At 45.6% G+C, this 25,075-nt stretch overlaps 1 protein-coding gene across 2 annotated transcripts in view; it reads left to right on the forward strand.

The window, feature by feature from the left end:
- The window catches only part of LOC137342759 (mannosyl-oligosaccharide 1,2-alpha-mannosidase IA-like), a 325,275-nt gene extending 300,686 nt beyond the window's left edge, over positions 1-24,589 (forward strand). Inside the window, exon 12 of one of the 2 annotated variants that reach the window (XM_068006938.1) lies at positions 24,040-24,589. In XM_068006938.1, the coding sequence (XP_067863039.1) occupies positions 24,040-24,106 (67 nt within the window). In that variant the 3' untranslated portion in view covers positions 24,107-24,589. Of the gene's footprint in view, positions 1-5,712; positions 6,174-24,039 lie in introns of those variants that run through there. The other variant, XM_068006937.1, reaches the window with a different exon arrangement.
- The last annotated feature ends 486 nt before the right edge of the window (positions 24,590-25,075 follow it).

Raw genomic sequence — 25,075 nt, forward strand, 5'->3', positions numbered from 1 at the left:
GAGCTTGATGGTGGGATGGAACTTGTTGATGTTATCGTGCAGTCTCTTTAGTGATTCTTCGCCGTGGGTCCATAGAAAGAAAATGTCGTCGATGTATCTGGTGTATAGCGTTGGTTGGAGGTCCTGTGCAGTGAAGAAGTCCTGCTCGAACTTGTGCATGAAAATGTTGGCGTATTGGGGTGCAAATTTGGTCCCCATGGCTGTTCCGTGTGTTTGGGTAAAGAACTGGTTATCGAAGGTGAAGACATTGTGATCCAGGATGAAGCGGATGAGTTGTAGGATGGCGTCTGGAGATTGGCTGTTGTTGGTGTTGAGTATTGATGCTGTCGCAGCGATGCCGTCATCGTGGGGGATACTGGTGCAGAGTGCCGAGACGTCCATCGTGGTGAGAACTGTTCCTGGTTCAACTGGTCCGTGGGAACTGAGTTTTTGTAGGAAGTCTGTAGTGTCGCGATAGAAGCTGGGGGTTCCCTGTAGTGTTCCTGGTTGTCATAGAATCATAGAATCATAGAAGTTACAACATGGAAACAGGCCCTTCGGCCCAACATGTCCATGTCGCCCAGTTTATACCACTAAGCTAGTCCCAATTGCCTGCACTTGGCCCATATCCCTCTATACCCATCTTACCCATGTAACTGTCCAAATGCTTTTTAAAAGACAAAATTGTACCCGCCTCTACTACTGCCTCTGGCAGCTCGTTCCAGACACTCACCACCCTTTGAGTGAAAAAATTGCCCCTCTGGACCCTTTTGTATCTCTCCCCTCTCACCTTAAATCTGTGCCCCCTCGTTATAGACTCCCCTACCTTTGGGAAAAGATTTTGACTATCGACCTTATCTATGCCCCTCATTATTTTATAGACTTCTATAAGATCACCCCTTAACCTCCTACTCTCCAGGGAAAAAAGTCCCAGTCTGTCTAACCTCTCCCTGTAAGTCAAACCATCAAGTCCCGGTAGCATCCTAGTAAATCTTTTCTGCACTCTTTCTAGTTTAATAATATCCTTTCTATAATAGGGTGACCAGAACTGTACACAGTACTCCAAGTGTGGCCTCACCAATGCCCTGTACAACTTCAACAAGACATCCCAACTCCTGCATTCAATGTTCTGACCAATGAAACCAAGCATGCTGAATGCCTTCTTCACCACCCTATCCACCTGTGACTCCACTTTCAAGGAGCTATGAATCTGTACTCGCAGATCTCTTTGTTCTATAACTCTCCCCAACGCCCTACCATTAACGGAGTAGGTCCTGGCCCGATTCGATCTACCAAAATGCATCACCTCACATTTATCTAAATTAAACTCCATCTGCCATTCATCGGCCCACTGGCCCAATTTATCAAGATCCCGTTGCAATCCTAGATAACCTTCTTCACTGTCCACAATGCCACCAATCTTGGTGTCATCTGCAAACTTACTAACCATGCCTCCTAAATTCTCATCCAAATCATTAATATAAATAACAAATAACAGCGGACCCAGCACCGATCCCAGAGGCACACCGCTGGACACAGGCCTCCAGTTTGAAAAACAACCCTCTACAACCACCCTCTGTCTTCTGTCGTCAAGCCAATTTTGTATCCAATTGGCTACCTCACCTTGGATCCCATGAGATTTAATCTTATGTAACAACCTACCATGCGGTACCTTGTCAAATGCCTTGTCCAGTTGTTTGTATGCTTCTTTGCAATAGTCCGTTCTGTTCTGTATGACGATGGCTCCTCCTTTGTCCGCTGGTTTGATGACGATGTTGCGGTTGGTCCAAAGAAGCATACCGACAACTGGACAACCAGGAACACTACAGACGGTTACCCGCAGATCCGACCAAAGAACACACCCACCAGCTCAACAAACTGATCAAGACCTTCGATCCAGACCTTCAAAGCATCCTACGCACTCTCATCCCACGTACTCCCCGCGTGGGAGACTTCTACTGCCTCCCAAAGATACACAAAGCCAACACACCCGGACGTCCTATCGTATCAGGCAACGGAACCCTGTGTGAGAACCTCTCTGGATACATCGAGGGCATCCTGAAACCCATCGTACAGGGAACCCCCAGCTTCTGTCGCGACACTACAGACTTCCTACAAAAACTCAGTACCCACGGACCAGTTGAATCAGGAACAGTTCTCACCACGATGGACGTCTCGGCACTCTACACCAGTATCCCCCACGATGACGGCATCGCTGCGACAGCATCAATACAACAGCCAATCTCCAGACGCCATCCTACAACTCATCCGCTTCATCCTGGATCACAATGTCTTCACCTTCGATAACCAGTTCTTTACCCAAACACACGGAACAGCCATGGGGACCAAATTTGCACCCCAATACGCCAACATTTTCATGCACAAGTTCGAGCAGGACTTCTTCACTGCACAGGACCTCCAACCAACGCTATACACCAGATACATCGACGACATTTTCTTTCTATGGACCCACGGCGAAGAATCACTAAAGAGACTACACGATAACACCAACAAGTTCCATCCCACCATCAAGCTCACCATGGACTACTCCTCAGAATCAGTTTCTTTCTTGGACACACGAATCTCCATCAAAGATGGGCACCTCAGCACCTCACTCTACCGCAAGCCCATGGACAACCTCACGATGCTCCACTTTTCCAGCTTCCACCCTAACCACGTCAAAGTGGCCATCCCCTATGGACAGGCCCTGTGAATGCACAGGGTCTGCTCAGACGAGGAGGAACGCGATGGACACCTACAGACTCTGAAAGACGCCCTGGTAAGAACGGGATATGACGCTCGACTCATCGATTGACAGTTCCGACGGGCCACAGCGAAAAATCGCATAGACCTCCTCAGAAGACTGACACGGGACGCAACCAACAGAGTACCCTTCGTCGTCCAGTACTTCCCCGGAGCAGAGAAACTACGCCATGTTCTCCGCAGCCTTCAACATGTCATCAATGATGACGAACACCTCGCTATGGCCATCCCCACACCTCCACTACTCGCCTTTAAACAGCCACCCAACCTCAAACAGACTATCGTTCGCAGCAAATTACTTTCAGGAGAACAGCGTCCACGACACCACACAACCCTGCCACGGTAACCTCTGCAAGACATGCCAGATCATCGACACAGATACCACCATCACACGAGAGGACACCACCCACCAGGTGCATGGTTCATACTCCTGTGACTCGGCCAACGTTGTCTACCTCATACGTTGCAGGAAAGGATGCCCCAGAGCATGGTACATTGGTGAGACCATGCAGACACTGCGACAACGGATGAACGGACACCGCGCAACAATCGCCAGACAGGAGGGTTCCCTCCCAGTCGGGGAACACTTCAGCAGTCAGGGACATTCAGCCACCGACCTTCGGGTAAGCGTACTCCAAGGCGGCCTTCGAGACACACGACAACGCAAAATCGTCGAGCAGAAATTGATAGCCAAGTTCCGCACCCATGAGGACGGCCTCAACCGGAATCTTGGGTTCATGACACGCTACACGTAAGCCCACCAGCGAACAAAAGCTATCTGTTTTTAATATAACGGGTCATTTTCTGGCTTTCTCTGCCTTCCGGATGTTTCTGCCTCTCTCTCTGTTTTTTTTTCCTGTTTGTTTTTTTTGTTGAATGTATATTCAGGGGTTCTGTAGGTGACACCTCTCTGTCTGAACACGGTGATTGCCTTGGCAACGGGCAGTTGCAAAGGCTGTCTGTAATCACCATTTATTGTTCTGTGATTTATAAATGCGTAGGCTTCGAGGAGTTCCTGACATTTACCTGAGGAAGGAGGAAGCCTCCGAAAGCTTGTAGATTTCAAAGAAAATCGTTGGACTATAACTTGGTGTTGTAAAATTGTTTACAATTTATTAATAGAGGCATAGAGTTCAAAAGTAAGGAAGTTATGCTAAACTTTTATAAAACACCGGTTAGGCCTCAGCTGGAGTAGTGTCCAATTCTGGGCACCACACTTTAGGAAGGATGTCAAGGCCTTAGAGAGGGTACAGAAGAGATTTATTAGAATAGTACCAGGGATGAGGACTTCAGTTATGTGGAGAGACTGGAGAAGCTGGGGTTATTCTCCTTAGAACAGAGAAGGTTAAGGGGAGATTTGATTGAGGCGTTCAAAATCATTAATGGTTTTGATAGAGTAAATAAGGAGAAACATTCCAGTGGCAGAAGGATCGGTAACCAGAGGACACATATTTAAGGTAATTGGCAAAAGAACCAGAGGAGAGATGAGGAGCATTTTTTTATGCAGCGAGTTGTTATGATCTGGAATGCACTGCCTGAAAGGGTGGTGGAAGTAGATTCAATAGTAACTTTCAAAGGGGAATTGGACAAATACTTGAAGAGGAAGAATTTGAAAGCCTATGGTGAAGGAGCAGGGCAATGGGACTAATTGGACAGCTCTTTCAAAGAGCTGGCACAGGTACAAAGGGCCAAATGGCCTCCTTCTGTGCTGTACCTACTATAATACTATGATGTATTCAGATAAGCTGCATAGAGCATTATAACTGTGACTCCTAGGGCTCAGCATTTTATCCAATGAGTAGCCAAGTTAGACAGATTGGAAGGTCCCAGGTTTAATCCCTGGTTTGTGCTAAGTGAATTATCTCAGCCAAGAAAGTAGTAAGGCTGCACTGTTAGCCTCAGTGCCCCTGGGTCAGGGTTTCTGCTCCTGGTCACTATTTAGTGGCCTCTGCTGAGATTGCATATCCTCAGATATCAGGTGAGGACATGCTCAGACTTGGCTGTGATACCCTCTATGGTAAAATAGTCTACTACACTTACTGTCTGGTCTTGCACCTGATTAATAGACACTTTGATGAAATACCAGAAGGTAACTATTGCCTTTGAAGTTGTATCCCAGCAAGAGGCAGCACCTCCAGGAGAGGGTGTATGAGGAGAAAATTGGAGAGTAAAACAGTGCTAAAATTAACACCTCACACAAACAAGTACAATGAATTAGAAACATGTGGAGGGGGATTTTCGACTTCCATCCAAAACGGGCTCAAAGTCGATGGAGCAGCCGCTCCACCAGCCGAAGCTGCCGTCCGGTGGCCCAACTCATTGCTGGTTGTGGGAGGGCAGGAAATCAGCCAGGTCCTGCTACATATGGGCAGATTGTTTGTTTATTTGTACCTGAAAATTGCAAATGAGGTCCTATAACCTGCATAGGAACCCGATTTGCATATGTAAGCAGCTCCGATCTAAAACAGGCAGGACTGCTGCTTACCCAATTACAGGCCAGGCCGCCTCAAAATTGCATCAAGCCGGCCTTGGGTGTCAATAAGGTCCCCCCCCACACACACACACATAATTTTCAACGGCCACTGACTTAATCCTACTCAGTAAAAAATAAATATTTTTCAGGTACTGAGAATGATTCATTGGTGCGATGAGAAACCCTCCCCATGCTCCCTCTCAAGCACTGAGAAATTTCACTCATGTAGTAAGAGAAACACACTCAGGCATTGAAAGGCACACACACTCAGCAAAGGCAAACACTCCTAGGTACTGTGAAACACTCTCCTCAAAAACTGATACTCAGATATTTAGATACACTCTCATTTATACACTGGGAAAGTCTGACTCTAGCAGTGCGAACAACACTCAAAAAGTAGAAATAATACGATTGTTGCAAAAAGTAACACTCATTCTGCATTTTCATTATTTCTGGTGGTATATTAACCCTTTTCTTCATTTACCTCCTAAAACAAGGTACCTTTATATGCTGTTCTCTGAAGATGAACTGCTGTCTCCAGAACACTGGGTGTTTAACACAGAGGCCCATCCACTGCCTGTAATACGCAGGAACACCCAGGAACAAGTGATCACAAATGATCAGTAAACAAATCTACCCTGAAGAAGGGATAACCTTTATCAGTCTTTTGGGTTGAGATATATTTCCTTTCCAGTAAAGGACTTTTATTGATTTAGATAGAAATGAGTTGAGAGTCAGCAGTGTAATCGATGTGTTGTGGTGTTTGATCTGCTCTGGACACATTGATTTCCTCTGTGAGGAGTTGCGTGGCCTTTCGGCTGCTTGTAGTGGGCCACACCATAAAGCAAAGTCTCAGAAATATATTACTCATACACAAGGTTTGGCTGAGGGAGAATGCAAGCATCAATTTGACTCTGTTCTTTCTGACCAAAGGATTAAAATTTCACACGTAGAATAAGTGTAAAGGCTGTTAGTTTACTTTATTTCTCCTCATTTTATAAAAAAATACATTTGTGTAAAGCAACAAGTAAATGCATATTCAGTTGTTTATATTAATAATTAAACTAGCATTTGTTTGGTCCCACCGACCAAAATCTTGCATTGATATAATCAACTGGGGATCCTGAGGTTCCATTATCCAATGACTGGGTCTTTCATTTTCTCTGGTAGGGCACTAGTTAGTGTATTTACATAAAATGTTTTTATGTGCCACCTTAACACGTTTGTTAATTATTTATTTTAAACAAATTAACAACTGTTAAACAGTGCAGGCAAGAATATAATGTAAATTAGTGAATCAATGTGCTAAGAGAACATAGGAAATTAAACATTAAAGGCATGAAATTCGTCATGGGCAGTAGCAAATCGGCTGCCCGTTTCACACTCCGCCCATTTCACACTAACGTCCAAGACAAATTTCACACCTTTAATGTTTATTTTTTTATATTGACTCCACTGTTTTTCAATCTCTACAGACTAAACCAAATTTTTCTGGAATATTGTGTTTTCACCCAAATATTTTATTTGATAATTATAGTCAACAAGAATATAATTTCATGCAGTGTTATTCTGACCTCAATCCCACTTTACCACATAATCATGTAATTTCTAATCACAGGTATCATGTGCATTGCTCAGACATAATGTGCACTTTTATCAGATCTGTTATACATTTACAATTTAATTCTCATCTCAGTTACATAGTTACACCATTTATTTTGATCTTAGTTATTCTACATTGTTCCATTCTGATCCCAGTTGTACATTTACACTGTTTCAGTCTGATATCAGTTATATATTTATGCCATTTGATTCCAATCTCAATTCTATGTTTGGACAATTATGAATATACAAAAATGACGGACAGGAAAAGACCCACTGGTCTATACAGCTGTCCCACACAGTTGTAATGTCTTATGCATCACAATACATATATATATACCCTATATACCCTATCCACCCAGAGTCATGTAATCTCCTGGGAGAGGCAAAAACCAGATAAAAACCCCAGGCCAATTGGGGAGGGGAACTAGAAAATTCCTCTCCGAGGCCCTTAGGCAATCAAAACTAGTCCAGGAGATCACATTGGCCCTGATTTACTTCATAGGATACCTACCTCTTGTACAATTGTTCTGATCATAGAACCATATGGCACAGAAGAAGGACATTCAGCCCATTGAGCCTGTGTTGGTGGTTACTTTTCTACTCTAATTCCATCAACCTTGTAACCTTTTATATTCTTACTTTTCAAATACCTTTCTAAATCCCTTTCAAACGATGTCTCTGTCACCATATGTGAAACATTACATGTTCTAACAGCTGTGAAAAAAATTCACCAACCAGTGAAAACAATCTTTCATTACTTATCCTCTCTGCACCTTTCATAATTTTGAAAACTTCTGTCAGATCGCCCCCTTAATCTATTCTGTTCTAGTGAAAAAAGCCCCAATTTTTCATTCCTTCCTTCATAACTATAACTTCTCATTCCTAGTAACATTCAAGTAAATCTTTGCTGTACCCTTTCCATGACTCTCATACCCTTCCTATAATGAGGTGTCCAGAACTGCACATAGTACTCTAACTGTAACCTTACCAATGTCTTGAACAGATTCAACATCACCTCCTTGTTTTTATATTTAGTGTTGCTATATATAAAATCCAGAACGCCAGTTGACTTTTTATGATCTTTTGTAGGGACATAGTGGAGGGATACCCACTTTTTTATTTTTGGAGACAAGAGGATGCCCACTTTATGGCAGCATGTAATCAAGGACGTACTGAGTATACTCACTTTTTATTGTTCCAGGTTAAGCTCCTGTCTCTTAAAGCACAAGGTGGTAAATCACACAAGGTCAAGATGATAAGGGCAGCTATCTTTGATGAATCCGTAAAGACTCTGTGGCAGCTGCCAAAACAGCTATAATTTGTACTAAATACTATTATATTAATAGTAATTCATTATGAACTTAAATATTACTGTTGATGATGTTAGTGAACAAATGTTTAACAGAGGTATTATCATAGTGGTCAGAGGAATACTATGCTAATATCGCCAACAATAATTTCTATTTACTGGTATAGCAAGAAACAAGTCATTACGCTTTTAACAGATTACCCGAATGTGCATGATTCAGTGTATAGATTTTGGTCCAGCTTAGTGAGTATATTCTCTCTTATGAAGCAGTATATATAACATTCATATCTAGAATATATTAAAAGTCTTACATATAGCACTCACTTCCTGTCACAGTTAGCTCCTATAACACTTTCCTCATCACACCCCTATTGTTATAAAACAGTGTATCCTCCAACTCAGTCAATGCCACATAAGATCTGTTAGTATATAAAAAATCTACACCAAATGCTGGAAAATGCACCAAATAAAGTGTCAAAAATCTAAATTTCTGTGAGGGGGGAGCATGTCATAAGAACCTAGCTACAAAAAAAATCTCAGACATGATGTATGGTATACTCAGTTCTAAAATTGCCACTGGTCTTTTCAACCTGTGCCTAAAACCCTCTGTTCCTTGACTCTGTTAAGAATCTTACCATTTTAGGGACTACTTCCTTTCACTGTTCTTTTCCACATATAGACTCCTTCACAGGAGACTGGTCAAGAAGGTACGAGCCATGGAATCCAGGGTGCCTTGGCACTTTGGATACAAAACTGGCTTAGTGGCAGAAGGCAGAAGGTGATGGTCGAAGGTTGTTTTTGTGACTGGAAGCCTGTGGCCAGTGGGGTACCACAGGGATCGGTGCTGGGTCCCTTGCTGTTTGTGGTCTACATTAATGACTTGGATATGAATGTAAAAGGTATGATCAGTAAGTTCGCTGATGATACAAAGATTGGTAGGGTGGTAAATAGCGAGGAGGATAGCCTCAGTCTGCAGGACGATATAGATGGGTTGGTCAGATGGGCGGAACAGTGGCAAATGGAATTTAACCCGGAAAAGTGCGAGGTGATGCACTTTGGAGGGACTAACAAGGCAAGGGAATACACAATGAATGGGAGGACTCTAGGCAAGACAGAGGGTCAGAGGGATCTTGGTGTGCAAGTTCACAGATCCCTGAAGGCGGCGGAACAGGTAGATAAGGTGGTAAAGAAGGCATATGGGATACTTGCCTTTATTAGCCGAGGCATAGAATATAAGAGCAAGGAGGTTATGATGGAGCTGTATAAAACACTGGTTAGGCCACAGCTGGAGTACTGTGTGCAGTTCTGGTCGCCGCACTACAGGAAGGATGTGATCGCTTTGGAGAGGGTGCAGAGGAGATTCACCAGGATGTTACCAGGGCTGGAGCGCTTCAGCTATGAAGAGAGACTGGGAAGATTGGGTTTGTTTTCCTTGGAGCAGAGGAGGCTGAGGGGGGACATGATTGAGGTGTACAAAATTATGAGGGGCACAGATAGGATGGATACTAAGGAGCTTTTTCCCTTCGTTGAGGGTTCTATAACAAGGGGACATAGATTCAAGGTAAAAGGCGGGAGGTTTAGAGGGGATTTGAGAAAGAACTTTTTCACCCAGAGGGTGGTTGGAGTCTGGAACTCACTGTCTGAAAGGGTTGTGGAGGCAGGAACCCTCACAACATTCAAGAAGCATTTGGATGAGCACTTGAAATGCCATAGCATACAAGGCTACGGACCAAATGCTGGAATATGGGATTAGAGTAGACAGGGCTGATGGCCGGCGCGGACACGATGGGCCGAAGGGCCTCTATCCGTGCTGTATAACTCTATGACTCTATGACTCTATGACAATTCTCTGCATTAAACTGCAGCTGCCATCTATCTGCCCACTCCACCAATCTATTTATGTCCTCCAATCTCTTGAATTCTTCATAAATTTCAGTGCCTCTATTGGATATTATCAGCAAGTTTCAATATCATTCTCTTGTGCCTATGTCCAAACCATTTCTATAATTTGGAAAAAAGAGGTCCCAGTAAGAATCGCTGGGGTACACCACTACCTTCCGAAAAGCATCCATTTATCCCTATTCTTTGCATTCTATACCCTAGCCACCTCTCTATCTGTTTTAATTACATTCCCTTTAATACCATATGCCTTAATGTTCGTAACAAGCCTCTTATATGGCACCTTATCAAATACCTGTTAAAAGTTCTGCATATAACATTCTCTATATTTCCTTTATCTATGCACACTGTGATTTCTTCAAATTAATTCAATTAAGTTAGTCAAGCATGGCCCGGCTGATTGCTGCTACTTAGCTCATGCCTTTCTAATTCTTCACTAACTTGTCCCATGTTATGGACCCTAGTAGTTTTATCCATAACCGAGGTAAGACTAACTGGCCTATAAGCCTATAATCTCCTGGCTTCTCTTTTCCAGTTTTTTTTCCCCTCTGGTATACATTTACACTGTTTCATTCTCCTCTGGTAAACATTTACACTGTTTCATTCTGATCTCAGTCATATATTTACAAAGATGTTGCCAGGATTGGAGAAATTTAGCTATAAGGAAAGATTGGACAGGCTGGGGTTGTTTTCTTTGGAGCAGAGGAGGCTGAGGGGAGATTTAATTGAGATGTATAAAATTATGAGGGGCCTAGATAGAGTGGATAGGAGTGGTTAGCAGAGAGGTCAATAACCAGGGGGCATAGATTTAAAGTAATTGGTAGAAAGATCAGAGGGGAGTTGAGGAGAATTTTTTTCACCCAGAGGGTGATCGGGGTCTGGAACTCACTGCCTGAAAGTACTTGGATATGTACTTGAAGTGCCGTAATATACAAGGCTACGGACCAAGAGCTGGAAAGTGGGATTAGGCTGGATAGCTCTTCTTCGGCGGGCACTGACATGATGGGCCGAATGGCCTCCTTCTGTGCCATAAATTTCTATGATTCTATATATTTGCAGTTTCATTCTTGTTTGTGATTTTGTACAGTGAGCCTTCAGACAATGGCAATTGGGTTATTTAGGAATAAACAAGCTGGTTAATGTAATAGAATAAGATCTTTTAATTAAGCACGTAGTTACTGAATGAATTAATTACAAAGCCTTGTATTGTGTGATTTAGTATATTACCCTGAAAGGGAATGGAGAATTTGTTTTATACAAGGTGCTTTGATGTTTAAGTGCACATATAGGAGGTAATTTTATGACAAGCACAGTGCAGAGATAAGGGCTCTCGTATTGTAACTCAGATTTTCTGAAACACGCTCGCCACTAGAAACATTCTACACCAAGGGCCTCACCCAAAAAAATTACCCCCATAAAATGAATAATATAAAAGTGATTGTAGGTCATCATTGTTATTACCTTGGATAATTTATGATCATTCTGAATATTTTGAATGTTACAAACTCAGTTTCTGTAAATATCATTCGGATATCCTCAATTACAGCCCCAACATTCTCAGCCCCACTTGTACCACAGTTCTAATATGCTGATGCCTGTTTTACCAGTGCAATGAGCTACCAACAGCTCCCTATCCCTTTCTGCTATCAATTGCCCCCTTTACTCTGCCTCCCAGGGTCAGTATCCTATTCATCAGACATCTCAACAAATTATAATGCCAGTTGCACTAAGCCTGCCAGAGAACTTTGATGCAATCTTTATTTTTCTTCTGAATGCACTTGAAAACATTCTTCACTTTGCCTTTCAATACATTTTAATACCTCTTTCCCTAGCCTTTCAGTGCATTTTTAATAATTCTTTCACCCACCCTCTTAGTTGAGTTTAATACTCCCCTCATCTAGCGTTTCAGTGCACTTTAATAGCCCATTCACCAAGGGATAGATTTTTCTCTTCACCTCCTGGGCAGAGTTCTGACAGAGCAGATCGTGCTCTCGTTGTAGATCCAACCCGATTTTTATTTCCATGGAAGGCAAAAATCTACCCCCTGATTATCTCACTGCGCTTTAGTATACCGCCACCTGGTCCCTGCGCTTTAATACACCACTCACCAGTTCTCTATGCTTTAATACACTGCTCACCTGGACACAGTGTATTTTAATACACCGCTTACCTGGACACAGTGCGATTTAATACACCGCTTAGCTGGTTACAGTGCGATTTAATACACTGGTCACCTGGACACAGTGCAATTTAATACACCACTTACCTGGACACAGTGCGATTTAATACATTGCTCACCTGAGTACAGTGAGCTTTAATGCTCACCTGGTTCCTGTGATTTAATACACCGGTCACCTGGTTACATTGCTTTTTAATACATCACTCGCCTGGTTTCTGCGATTCAATACATCGCTCACCTGGACACAGTGCGACTTAAATACACCACTCACCTGGTCTCTGCGATTTAATACATCGCTCACTTGGTTACAGTGCAATTTAAATATACCGCTCACCTGGTCTCAGTGCGCTTTAATACACCGCTCACCTGGTTATAGTGCGCTTTAATACACTGCACACCTAGTCTCAGTGAGATTTAATAATACACCGCTCACCTGGTCACAGTGCGATTTAATACACCACTCATCTGGTCTCTGCGTTTAATACACTGCTCCCCTGTTCTCAGTGCGCTTTAATATACCGCTCACCTAGTCTCAGTATGATTTAATCCACCGCTCACTTAGTCTCAGTACGATTTAATACACTGCTCACCTAGTCTCAGTGCGATTTAATACACCACTCACCTAGTCTCAGTGCGATTTAATACACCGCTCACCTAGTCTCAGTACGATTTAATACACTGCTCCCCTGGTCTCAGTGCGCTTTAATACACCGCTCACCTAGTCTCAGTACGATTTAATACACTGCTCCCCTGGTCTCAGTGCGCTTTAATACACCGCTCACCTAGTCTCAGTGCGATTTAATACACTGCTTACCTGGTCTCAGTGCGATTTAATACACCACTCACCTGGTCTCAGTGCGCTTTAATACACCGCTCACCTGGTCTCAGTGCGATTTAATACACTGCTCCCCTGGTCTCAGTGCGCTTTAATACACCGCTCACCTGGTCTCAGTGCGCTTTAACACACTGCTCACCTAGTCTCAGTGCGATTTAATACACTGCTCACCTACTCTCAGTGCGATTTAATACACGGCTTCCCTGGTCTCAGTGCGCTTTAATACACCGCTCACCTAGTCTCAGTGTGATTTTATACACTCCTCACCTGGTCTCAGTGCGATTTAATACACCACTCACCTGGTCTCAGTGCGATTTAATACACCACTCACCTGGTCTCAGTGCGCTTTAATACACCGCTCACTTAGTCTCAGTGCGATTTAATACACTGCTCACCTGGTCTCAGTGCGATTTAATACACCGCTCACCTAGTCTCAGTGCGATTTAATACACTGCTCCCCTGGTCTCAGTGCACTTTAATACACCGCTCACCTAGTCTCAGTGCGATTTAATACACCACTCACCTGGTCTCAGTGCGCTTTAATACACCGCTCACCTAGTCTCAGTGCGATTTAATACACTGCTCACCTGGTCTCAGTGCGATTTAATACACCACTCACCTGGTCTCAGTGCGATTTTATACACTGCTCACCTGGTCACAGTGCAATTTAATACACCACTCACCTTGTCACAGTGCGATTTAATACACCACTCACCTGGTCTCTACGATTTAATACACTGCTCACCTGATTACAGTGCATTGTAATGCACCGCTCACCTGGTCACAGTGCGATTTAATACACCGCTCACCTGGTCACAGTGCGATTCAATACACGTTCACTTGGTCTCAGTGCGATTTTATACACTGCTCATCTGGTCACAGTGCGATTTAATACACCACTCACCTGGTCTCTGCGCTTTAATACACTGCTCATCTGGTCTCAGTGTGATTTAATACACCGTTCACCTGGTCTCAGTCCGATTTGATACACTGCTCATCTGGGTCCCGATTTTCAAAGGAAATTGCAGGGGCAGGGGGGCTGTGAAAATCAGGGAAATCCCGAGTGGGTGAGGAAGCCGGCCCCAACCCGCAGACTTCCGGGTTTCCCACAGGCGCGCCTGTGTGCCCGAATATGGAAGTCCCGCCAGCAATTTAAGCCGACGGGATGATAGTTAAAGAACCAAATGTACCTCATTGAGGTATTTAAGGTACTTTATTTCTGACACAGTAGATAGTTAAAATGATTTTAAACTTACCTGGGCAGCTTTCCCACGGCTTCTGATTCAACCAGGCGTGAAGGGCCAGATCAGGCAAAAATAAACAAAATAAATTAAATCGTAGAGACCAGGTGAGTGGTGTATTAAGTCGCACTGAGACCAGGTGAGCACCTTCACCACACCCCGACCCCCGCTGCCAACCCACCACCATTTCAAAATTGAGCCCCTGTTCTCAGTACGATTTAATACACTGCTCACCTGATTTCAATGCGATTTAATACACCACTCACCTGGTCTCTACGATTTAATACATTGCTCACCTGATTACAGTGCACTTTAATACACTGCTCACCTGGTGTCAGTGCGATTTAATACACTGCTCACCTGGTCTCAGTGCGACTTAATACACCACTCACCTGGTCTCTACGATTTAATACACTGCTCACCTGATTACAGTGCGCTTTAATACACTGCTCACCTGATTTTTGCGATTTAATACACCGCTCACCAGGTCACAATACAATTTAATACACCGTTCACCTGGTCTCAGTGCAATTTAATACACCGCTCACCTGGCCTCAGTGCGTTTTAATACACTGCTCACCTGGTCTCATTACATTTTAATACACTGCTCACCTGGTCTCAGTGTATTTTAATACACTGCTCACCTAGTCTCAGTGCGTTTTAATACACTGCTGACCTGGTCTCAGTGCATTTTAATACACTGCTCACCTGGTCTCAGTACGATTTAATACACAGCTCACCTAGTCTCAGTGCGATTTAATACACCGCTCACCTGGTCTCTACGATTTAATACACTGCTCACCTGATTACAGTGCGCTTTAATACACCGCTCACCTGATTTTTGTGATTTAATACACCGCTCACCTGGTCACAATGCAATTTAATACACCGTTCACCTGGTCTCAGTGCGATTTAATACACCGCTCACCTGGCCTTAGTGCGTTTTAATACACTGCTCACCTGGTCTCAGTGCATTTTAATACACTGCTCACCTCGTCTCAGTGCATTTTAATACACTGCTGACCTGGTCTCAGTGCATTTTAATACACTGCTCACCTGGTCTCAGTACGATTTAATACACAGCTCACCTAGTCTCAGTGTGATTTAATACACTGCTCACCTGGTCTCAGTACGATTTAATACACCACTCACCTGATTACAGCGAGCTTTAATAAATCGCTCACCTGTTTTCTGCAATTTAATACACCGCTCACCTGGTCTCTGCCTTTAATACACCGCTCACCTGGTTTCAGAGTGCTTTAATACATGGCTCACCTGGTCTCAATGCGCTTTATTACACAGCTCACCTGGACACAGTGCAATTTAAGTACATCACTCACCTGGTCTCAGTGCACTTTAATGCACCCCTCACCTGATTTCTGCGATTTAATCCACTGCTCACCTGGACCCAGTGCGATTTAATACACCGCTCACCTGGTCACAGTGCAATTTAAATACACCACTCACCTGGTCCCACTGCGCTTTAATACACCATTCACCTGGTCCCAATGCGATTTAATACGCCGCTCACCTGGTTACAGTGCACTTTAATACATCGCTCATGTGGTTTCTGCAATTTAATACACTGCTTACCTGGTCTCTCCTTTTAATACACTGCTGACCTGGTCACAGTGCGCTTTAATACACCGCTCACCTGGTCTCTGCACTTTAATACACCACTCTCCTGGTCTCTGCCCTTTAATACACAGCTCACCTGATCACAGTGCGCTTTAATACATCGCTCACCTAGTCCTGCGCTTTATTGCACCACTCTCCTGGTCTCAGTGCACTTTAATACTCGCCTCACCTATTCTCTGTGCTTTAATACTCATCTCACTGGTCACGGTGCAATTTAATACTCATCTCACCTGGCCACAGTGTACTTTAATACTCCTCTCACCTGGCCACAGTGTACTTAATACTCCCCTCACCTGGTCACAATGCACTTTAATGCTCATCTCACCTGGTCACAGTGCACTTTAATACTTCCCGCACCTGGTCACAGTGCACTTTAATAATCATCTCACCTAGTCTCGGTGCGCTTTAATACTCCCTTCACCTGGTCACGTGTACTTTAATACTCTCCCCACCTGGTCTCAGTGCACTTTAATACTCCCCTCACCTGGTCTCAGTGCACTTTAATACTCCCCTCACCTGGGGGCTGATTTTCGGATGGCCGAGCAGGTGCGTTGGGGGCTGGGGGGCTCCTAAAATGGCGGAATCCCAGAGTGGGCTCGGAGCCCGGCTCCAACCCGCTGACTTCCGGGTTCCACGGTGACGCGTTCAGGTGCGTGCGCAGCTCCCGAATGCAGGACTCCCACTGGCAATTAAAGCTGGCGGGAAGCTGCTTTAGATAGTTAGGTAGATAGTTGAGATACTTGACAGACCTCATTGATTGGTGATTTTGGCAGGGGTGCAATTTTGAAGGATCCTCAGCATGTTTCCCGTGCTGTGGGAAACATTCCCTGTTGGAGCAGACATGTTTAAGCCAGCAGCCAGTGGGAGATGCAAAGGATTATTTGACAGGTGGGGGGAAAACCTCATTTATTGCAGCAGGGCACTCTGTCACTTTAGACAAAGTTTTGGCTGCAACACCTTTGTCTTTCCATTCAAAATTCTTAATTTATACCCTAAACTCTGCTGTGCAAACACATTTTCCTACTTTGCGGACCCCCTCAAACTCACACCTTCAGGATGGGGGGTGCCATAGCTGCATTCATCATTTCATCCTCTGACGAGCAACATCACCGGCTTCGCCATGCATACCGTCCCCTTGGAACGAGCGACCACAACATGGTTGAATTCCATATCCAATTAGAGGGTGAGAAGGTTGATTCTCAAACAAGCGTACTGAGCTTGAATAAAGGAGACTATGATGGTATGAGAGCGGAATTGATTAAAGTGGACTGGGAAAATAGATTAAAGGGTAAGACGGTACATGAGCAGTGGTGTTCATTTAGGGAGTTATTTTACAACTTTCAAAATAAATATATTCCACTGAGGAAAAAAGGGTGTAAAAGAAATGACAGCCATCCGTGGCTAAGTAAAGAAATCAAGGATAGTATCCGACTAAAAACAAGGACATATAAGGTAGCCAAACTTAGTGGGAGGATAGAAGATTGGGAATTCTTCAAAAGACAGCAAAAAGTAACTAAAGGATTGATTAAGAAAGGGAAGTTAGATTATGAAAAGAAATTAGCAAAAAATATAAAAACAGATAGCAAGAGTTTCTATAGTTATATAAAAAGAAAAAGGGTGGCTAAGGCAAACGTAGGTCCCTTAGAGGATGAGACCGGGAAATTAATGGTGGGAAACATGGAGATGGCAAAAATGCTGAACAAATATTTTGTTTCAGTCTTTACAGTAGAGGACACTAAGAATATCCCAACACTGGACAAACAGGGGACTCTCGGGGGGGAGGAGCTAAATACGATTAAAATCACTCAGGAGATGGTACTCAGTAAAATAATGGGACTCAAGGCGGATAAATCCCCTGGACCTGATGGCTTCCATCCTAGGGTCTTGAGGGAAGTGGCAGTAGGGATTGTGGATGCTTTGGTGATAGTTTTCCAAAATTCCCTGGACTCAGGAGAGGTCCCGGCAGATTGGAAAACTGCTAATGTAACACCGTTATTTAAAAAGGGTAGTAGGCAGAAGGCTGGAAATTATAGGCCAGTTAGCTTAACATCTGTGGTGGGTAAAATTTTGGAGTCTATTATTAAGGAGACAGTAACGGAACATTTAGATAAGCATAATTTAATAGGACAAAGTCAGCATGGCTTTATGAAGGGGAAGTCATGTCTGACAAATTTGCTTGAGTTCTTCGAGGATATAACGTATAGGGTGGATAAAGGGGAACCAGTGGACATAGTGTATTTAGACTTCCAGAAGGCATTCGACAAGGTGCCACATAGAATCATAGAATCATAGAATCATAGAAGTTACAACATGGAAACAGGCCCTTCGGCCCAACATGTCCATGTCGCCCAGTTTATACCACTAAGCTAGTCCCAATTGCCTGCACTTGGCCCATATCCCTCGATACCCATCTTCCCCATGTAACTGTCCAAATGCTTTTTAAAAGACAAAATTGTACCCGCCTCTACTACTGCCTCTGGCAGCTCGTTCCAGACACTCACCACCCTTTGAGTGAAAAAATTGCCCCTCTGGATCCTTTTGTATCTCTCCCCTCTCACCTTAAATCTGTGCCCCCTCGTTATAGACTCCCCTACCTTTGGGAAAAGATTTTGACTATCGACCTTATCTATGCCCCTCATTATTTTATAGACTTCTATAAGATCACCCCTTAACCTCCTACTCTCCAGGGAATAAAGTCCCAGTCTGTCTAACCTCTCCCTGTAAGTCAAACCATCAAGTCCCGGCAGCATCCTAGTAAATCTTTTCTGCACTCTTTCTAGTTTAATAATATCCTTTCTATAATAGGGTGACCAGAACTGTACACAGTACTCCAAGTGTGGCCTCACCAATGCCCTGTACAACTTCAACAAGACATCCCAACTCCTGCATTCAATGTTCTGACCAATGAAACCAAGCATGCTGAATGCCTTCTTCACCACCCTATCCACCTGTGACTCCACTTTCAAGGAGCTATGAATCTGTACTCCTAGATCTCTTTGTTCTATAACTCTCCCCAACGCCCTACCATTAACGGAGTAGGTCCTGGCCTGATTCGATCTAAGATTATTACTTAAGATAAAAAATCACGGGATTGGGGGTAATATTCTGGCATGGGTGGAGGATTGGTTATCGAACAGGAAGCAGAGAGTTGGGATAAATGGTTCATTTTCGGACTGGCAACCAGTAACCAGTGGTGTTCCACAGGGGTCGGTGCTGGGTCCCCAACTCTTTACAATCTATATTAACGATTTGGAGGAGGGGACCGAGTGCAACATATCAAAATTTGCAGATGATACAAAGATGGGAGGGAAAGTAGAGAGTGAGGAGGACATAAAAAACCTGCAAGGGGATATAGACAGGCTGGGTGAGTGGGCGGAGATTTGGCAGATGCAATATAATATTGGAAAATGTGAGGTTATGCACTTTGGCAGGAAAAATCAGAGAGCAAGTTATTTTCTTAATGGCGAGAGACTGGAAAGTACTGCAGTACAAAGGGATCTGGGGGTCCTAGTGCAAGAAAATCAAAAAGTTGGTATGCAGGTGCAGCAGGTGATCAAGAAAGCCAACGGAATGTTGGCTTTTATTGCTAGGGGGATAGAATATAAAAACAAGGAGGTATTGCTGCAGTTATATAAGGTATTGGTGAGACCGCACCTGGAATACTGCATACAGTTTTGGTCTCCATACTTAAGAAAAGACATACTTGCTCTCGAGGCAGTACAAAGAAGGTTCACTCGGTTAATCCCGGGGATGAGGGGGCGGACATATGAGGAGAGGTTGAGTAGATTGGGACTCTACTCATTGGAGTTCAGAAGAATGAGAGGCGATCTTATTGAAACATATAAGATTGTGAAGGGTCTTGATCGGGTGGATGCAGTAAGGATGTTCCCAAAGATGGGTGAAACTAGAACTAGGGGGCATAATCTTAGAATAAGGGGCTGCTCTTTCAAAACTGAGATGAGGAGAAACTTCTTCACTCAGAGGGTGGTAGGTCTGTGGAATTTGCTGCCCCAGGAAGCTGTGGAAGCTACATCATTCGATAAATTTAAAACAGAAATAGACAGTTTCCTAGAAGTAAAGGGAATTAGGGGTTATGGGGAGCGGGCAGGAAATTGGACATGAAGCTGAGTTCGGATCGGTCAATGCCCTGTGGGTGGCGGAGAGGGCCCAGGGGCTATGTGGCCGGGTCCTGCTCCGACTTCTTGTGTTCTTTAGATTTGTGGTTGGAATCAGATCAGCCATGATCTTATTGAATGGCGGAGCAGGCTCGAGGGGCCGATTGGCCTACTCCTGCTCCAATTTCTTATGTTCTTATCTCCGCCACGTGGAGCTCCACAACACAGTGCTGCGCCACAGGCACCTGCACAACAGCACAGAGGGCAACACCAGAGAGAGCGACGTCGCAGGAGGCATTATCCTTGCCACAGGGTCTACAGACTGAGGCTCAGCTTCCTGGACCTCTCTGAGGAGCAGTGCATACGGAGGCTCAGAGTCAGTCACCAGGTAGTCGTGGACATCTGCAGCCTCCTTTATGCCAAGCTGCTCCCAGCTGGCCCGAGCAGCATCTTCTTACCTGTTGCTGTCAAAGTCACCACTGCCCTCAACTTCTTCACCTCTGGATCGTTCCAGGGTGCCACCAGGAACATCGGCGGGTCTCTCAATCGTCTGCACACAAGTGCATAAGGCAGGTCACTGATGGCTTGTTTCGCAGGGCCTCGCACTATGTCAACTTCCCCATGGATGACCTCAGCCAGACAGAGAGGGCAGTGGGATTCCACGCTGTGGCTGGCTTCCCACAGGTGCAGGGTGTAATCGATTGCACCCATATAGCAATACGAGCACCTCCACACGAGCCAGGACTGTTCATCAACAGGAAGGGCGATCACTTCATCAACACTCAGCTCATCTGTGACCACCGCAAGAGATTCCTTCACGTGTGCGCCAGATACCCTGGCAGCTGCCACGATTCCTTCATCCTCTGGGAGTCCAACATCCCGCCCCTCTTCCACGCATCGAACACCCGCAAGGCTGGCTCCTCGGGAACAAGTGATACCCCCTGCTCACGTAGCTTATGACACCTCTGAGGAACCCCACCACTGAACAACAGCATTGATATAACAACAGCCACATCACTACCAGGTCTACAATTGAGCACGCCGTAGGGCTACTCAAGATGCACTTCAGGTGCCTTGATCGTTCTGGGGGAGCGCTTCAATACGCACCTGACAGAGTAGGATGCATTATAGTCGTCTGTTGTGCCCTGCACAACATGGCACAACAGAGAGGGGTGCCACTGGAGGAGCCATCTGCATCTGCCACCCATATTGAGCAGGAGGAGGAGGACAAGGAGGAGGCAGAGGAGGAGGAGCAACCCATGGGCAGAACAGCGGCTCACCTGGTTGCTCGTGAGGCCAGGGAGTCACTGATATGTGAACGGTTCTCCTGACATCAGACAGTGTGAAGAGTCCAGTCCTCCTGGACAGAGCAGCGGCCACACCAGCACCCCCCTCCCCCACCCCCTGCACAAAATAGTCGTGCAACTACACATACACCCCCCACTGTAGAGTGACCCAATGGGTGGCATCAAGTGTGGGTGTTCATGGTGAACCTCATGAAAAGGACTTATTACACAAGCCAGTCAAGAATGGCCAAGACATGGCAGTAGTGGTGACAATAATAATATTTAATGTGCCATTAACAAAATTCAAATATAAATAAAAAACATGACAAACCGTCAAACACCTTTGTGCATCCCCTTTGTGCTCACAAAACCTTTGCCTTACGCTTACGAGTACTCCTACGTGGTGCCTCCCCTGTGGCTGCAGCAGAGGTAGTGGCAGGTTGCTCTTGTCCATGCCCTGACCGATTAGATGCTTTTGGCCTATGCTCTCTGGGTTTCAGTGCCCGTGAGGGCCCCTCCAAAGACTGCTCCACCTGCACCTGTGCAGGGGCAGACCCGGCCACCTGGAGAGGAGGCAGCATTGCGGGTACTGGTTGAGAGGAGACAATGGGTGAGACGTGGGGGCGCTTTGAGTGGCGTCCCCACTTCCATGTCCCCTTTCGCCAACTTCCCTGCCCTGGGCCAGGCCCACACCACTCCTACCACTCTGCTGGACGACAGTTTGGAGGACATGTGTGAAGCCTTGTCAGGCCAGGCCAGAGTATATGCCTGCCTGTTTAAGACGGCAGAATGTTGCTCACCCTGAGTCCAAAGGGCCGTTGTCAGGGCCTCAATGGACTCATTGGTGAGCCATGCTTGAAGCTCCATGGAGGCTAGCCTTCCCTCCGTTGCAGACATTCCCGCACTTACCCGCGACACTATCTCAGAGATGCCCTCACGTCCCTATGACAGTATCTCAGAGATTCCCTCCTGTACCTGTGCCACCATTCCACTCATGCAAGAGTTGGACTCCTCCATCCTCTGCGCAATTGTAGAGAGTGCGCATGGCACTTGTTCCAGCACCTCGCAAATGTGCTGCTGCCCCTCGATCATTCTCGTTTTCATGGATGGCCCCCAGGGTTCAGCATCTGTGTCCAGCTGAGCAGAGCCTGGAGAAGAGTGCTCCCACCAACGCGGACTCTCCACACCTGCCCCTGCCACCAGTGTCTGCTCATGCTCACGTGTGTGGTGACTCACTATGTGCGACCCCAACTAAATGAGGACGGAGACCCACCGATGTGTGTGTATCTGCGCTGGTGGATGGCTCACTCAGATGTGACAGTAGCCCCTCAGAGGCCGGCAGTCCTCTGAGGAATCGCCCTCCGCCGTCACGGCGGTCGCTGAAGGCCCTGTAAGAGAACAGAAGGCAATATTAAGCATGATGACAGATGTTGAGGTGCTGAAGATGGCAAGGCATGTTAACATCATTTGCTATTGTGAGTGTTGAATGTTAAAGTTCTGTCACCAGCCGTTTGTCGGATGGCATTCTCAGCGTCCCCGACAGACAGGCACTCGAGGGTGCGGCTTAGTTCCAGAGCCTCCTGCTCCGTGTCTGTGAGGATGACCAGATGTTGCGGCCCCACTCCGGTCTTCACCCTCTCCCGTGCATTCTTGGCTCTCTTCTCCTATAAGGGGAGAAAGTAGAGAGGCATGAGTGAGGGATGGTGACGTGGCCAACCGCTGAATGCATTGGTTTGGATGAGGCTGACCGTGAAAGAGATGCATCAGAGGGTGAGTATGAGACAGAGCCATGACATTGTATGAGGATTGGGTTGAGTGGTAGTGGTGGGATGAGTACTGGGGAGGTGAGTAAGTGCAGGTAAGTTGAGGATGAGGTTTGAGTGGGTGTGAGGAGTGACGTGATAGATTAGTGTTGGCAGTGCAGAAGGAGTTGTGGGGTGGGGGCAGTGATGTGGAAGACGGCGTGTAGGAGAATGAGTAAGTGTACTCACTTTGGCTGACCTAGTTAGGTCATTGAAGCACTTCCTGCATTGTATTCATGTGTGGGAGACGTTGCTGCTGCTGGTGATCTCCTCTGCCACCTCGAGCCAGGCCTTCTTGGTGGCAGAGGCAGGCAACTTCCTCTCGTCCACCGGGTAGAAAATATCCCTCCTCCTCCTCACCCCATCCAGTAGGACCTGGAGCGAGGCATCAGTAAATCTGGGAGCAGCCTTTCCCCTGGTCTGCGCCATTGTATAATTTTGGTTGTTTGCTCCAGGAGCAGCATTGGAGGACTGCCCCTTTAAACAGGGCTCCTCCAGCTGACAGCCTGTGATGCGGGTGTGCAGTCCGCCGGCTGCGCAGGTTGACAACGGTAAACCTGGAAGCCACGGTAAGTGGCTTCAATTTACCCGCGATCGCGTGGGGAATGGACAGATTTTACTGGGTGAGTTACCCACGCGTCCAGTCATCCCCCCGCTCCATCCCGCCTCCCTGGTAATATCGGGGCCCTGGTCTCAGTGCACTTTAATACCCCCCCCCCCACCTGGTCTCTGAGCACTTAATACTCCCTCACTGGTCCCAGTGTACTTAATACTCCTCTCACCTGGTCTCAGTGCACTTAATACGCCTCTCACCTGATATCTGGGTGCACTTCCAAAACCTTATTGTACTTTTTTTTGAGCAACGACTTACTGCTATATTTATTAAAACATATTTTCTCTCTCCTCTCGCTCTAGTCTGACCAGACCATGCATCATCCTCAACTGGTTGCTAGGAGGTGTTCCAAGAACAACCCAGGGATAAATGATCCTCTGATTTTCCTGTTCCAGTTGGATGCCTAACCCATACTCAGCTCTTTCCTGTGCACTGTTGCTCAGTTCAGGAAGTGAACAGATGGGACATCAAACCTACACCCCTTCTTTCATGGACATCCTGCATTTTTGTCCAACACTTAGAATCACCAGGGTAGAAATTGATGTGCCTTTCTCCCATTTTACACACAGTGTAATTTTACAGCTGGACACCATATTGGTTTGCGTGCCCATTAGGTGTCCCTGGTGGTTACCTGAAACAAATGCAGGCATCATTAAAAATGTTAATAAAGGTCCTGTGCCTGAATCAGGACCCTTTGGGAAATTGCTGTCCATGCGCGCCTGAAACATCACTTGCTTAACGCATCCAACAATTCATAGCAGGAGCAGTCAACAAGCAGCTGTCACAAGCGGTATTTAAAGGGACCCTCACCTTCATTAAGTTAAGTCTCTGATTAGTTGTTTTAGCCTACTAGGATACTTTCAGTCCAAATTTTTGGCTGCTTTGGCTACAGTTTGGCTGTGAAATACTTTGGAGAGAGTTTGTGGAGCTCCTGAACTCCTGAACTCTTTCTCAGGATTTGCTTATTCTCAGTTGCTGTTGGGCTTACCCTTGAGACTCCCAAATCAGAAGGAACAGCAGCAAAGACCTGCAGAGGCTGCAAGAAGAGGGCGAAGGAGGCAATGGTGCAGGTCTTCAGAAATAAAACGTCATACCTGAACATCACAGGAGAAATGTGTAACCTGGCTGTGTTTCAACATGGAGACACTCACTTACCTGTGCCACCTGTTAGAGCGAGTATTGGAGCCCAACACCAGGGCATGAACTGCACTGCTTGTGGCAGTGGAGGTCATGATGGCTGTGAACTTTTGTGCGTCTGGCTCCTTCCAAACTGCTTCTGGAGTCAGGAGTATCATTCAGTTTGCTGTGCACACGGCGATCCAGCAGTTCACTGATGCA

The sequence above is a fragment of the Heptranchias perlo genome, chromosome 26 (genome assembly GCF_035084215.1).
Source record: "Heptranchias perlo isolate sHepPer1 chromosome 26, sHepPer1.hap1, whole genome shotgun sequence".
NCBI classification, from domain to species: Eukaryota; Metazoa; Chordata; class Chondrichthyes; order Hexanchiformes; family Hexanchidae; genus Heptranchias; species Heptranchias perlo.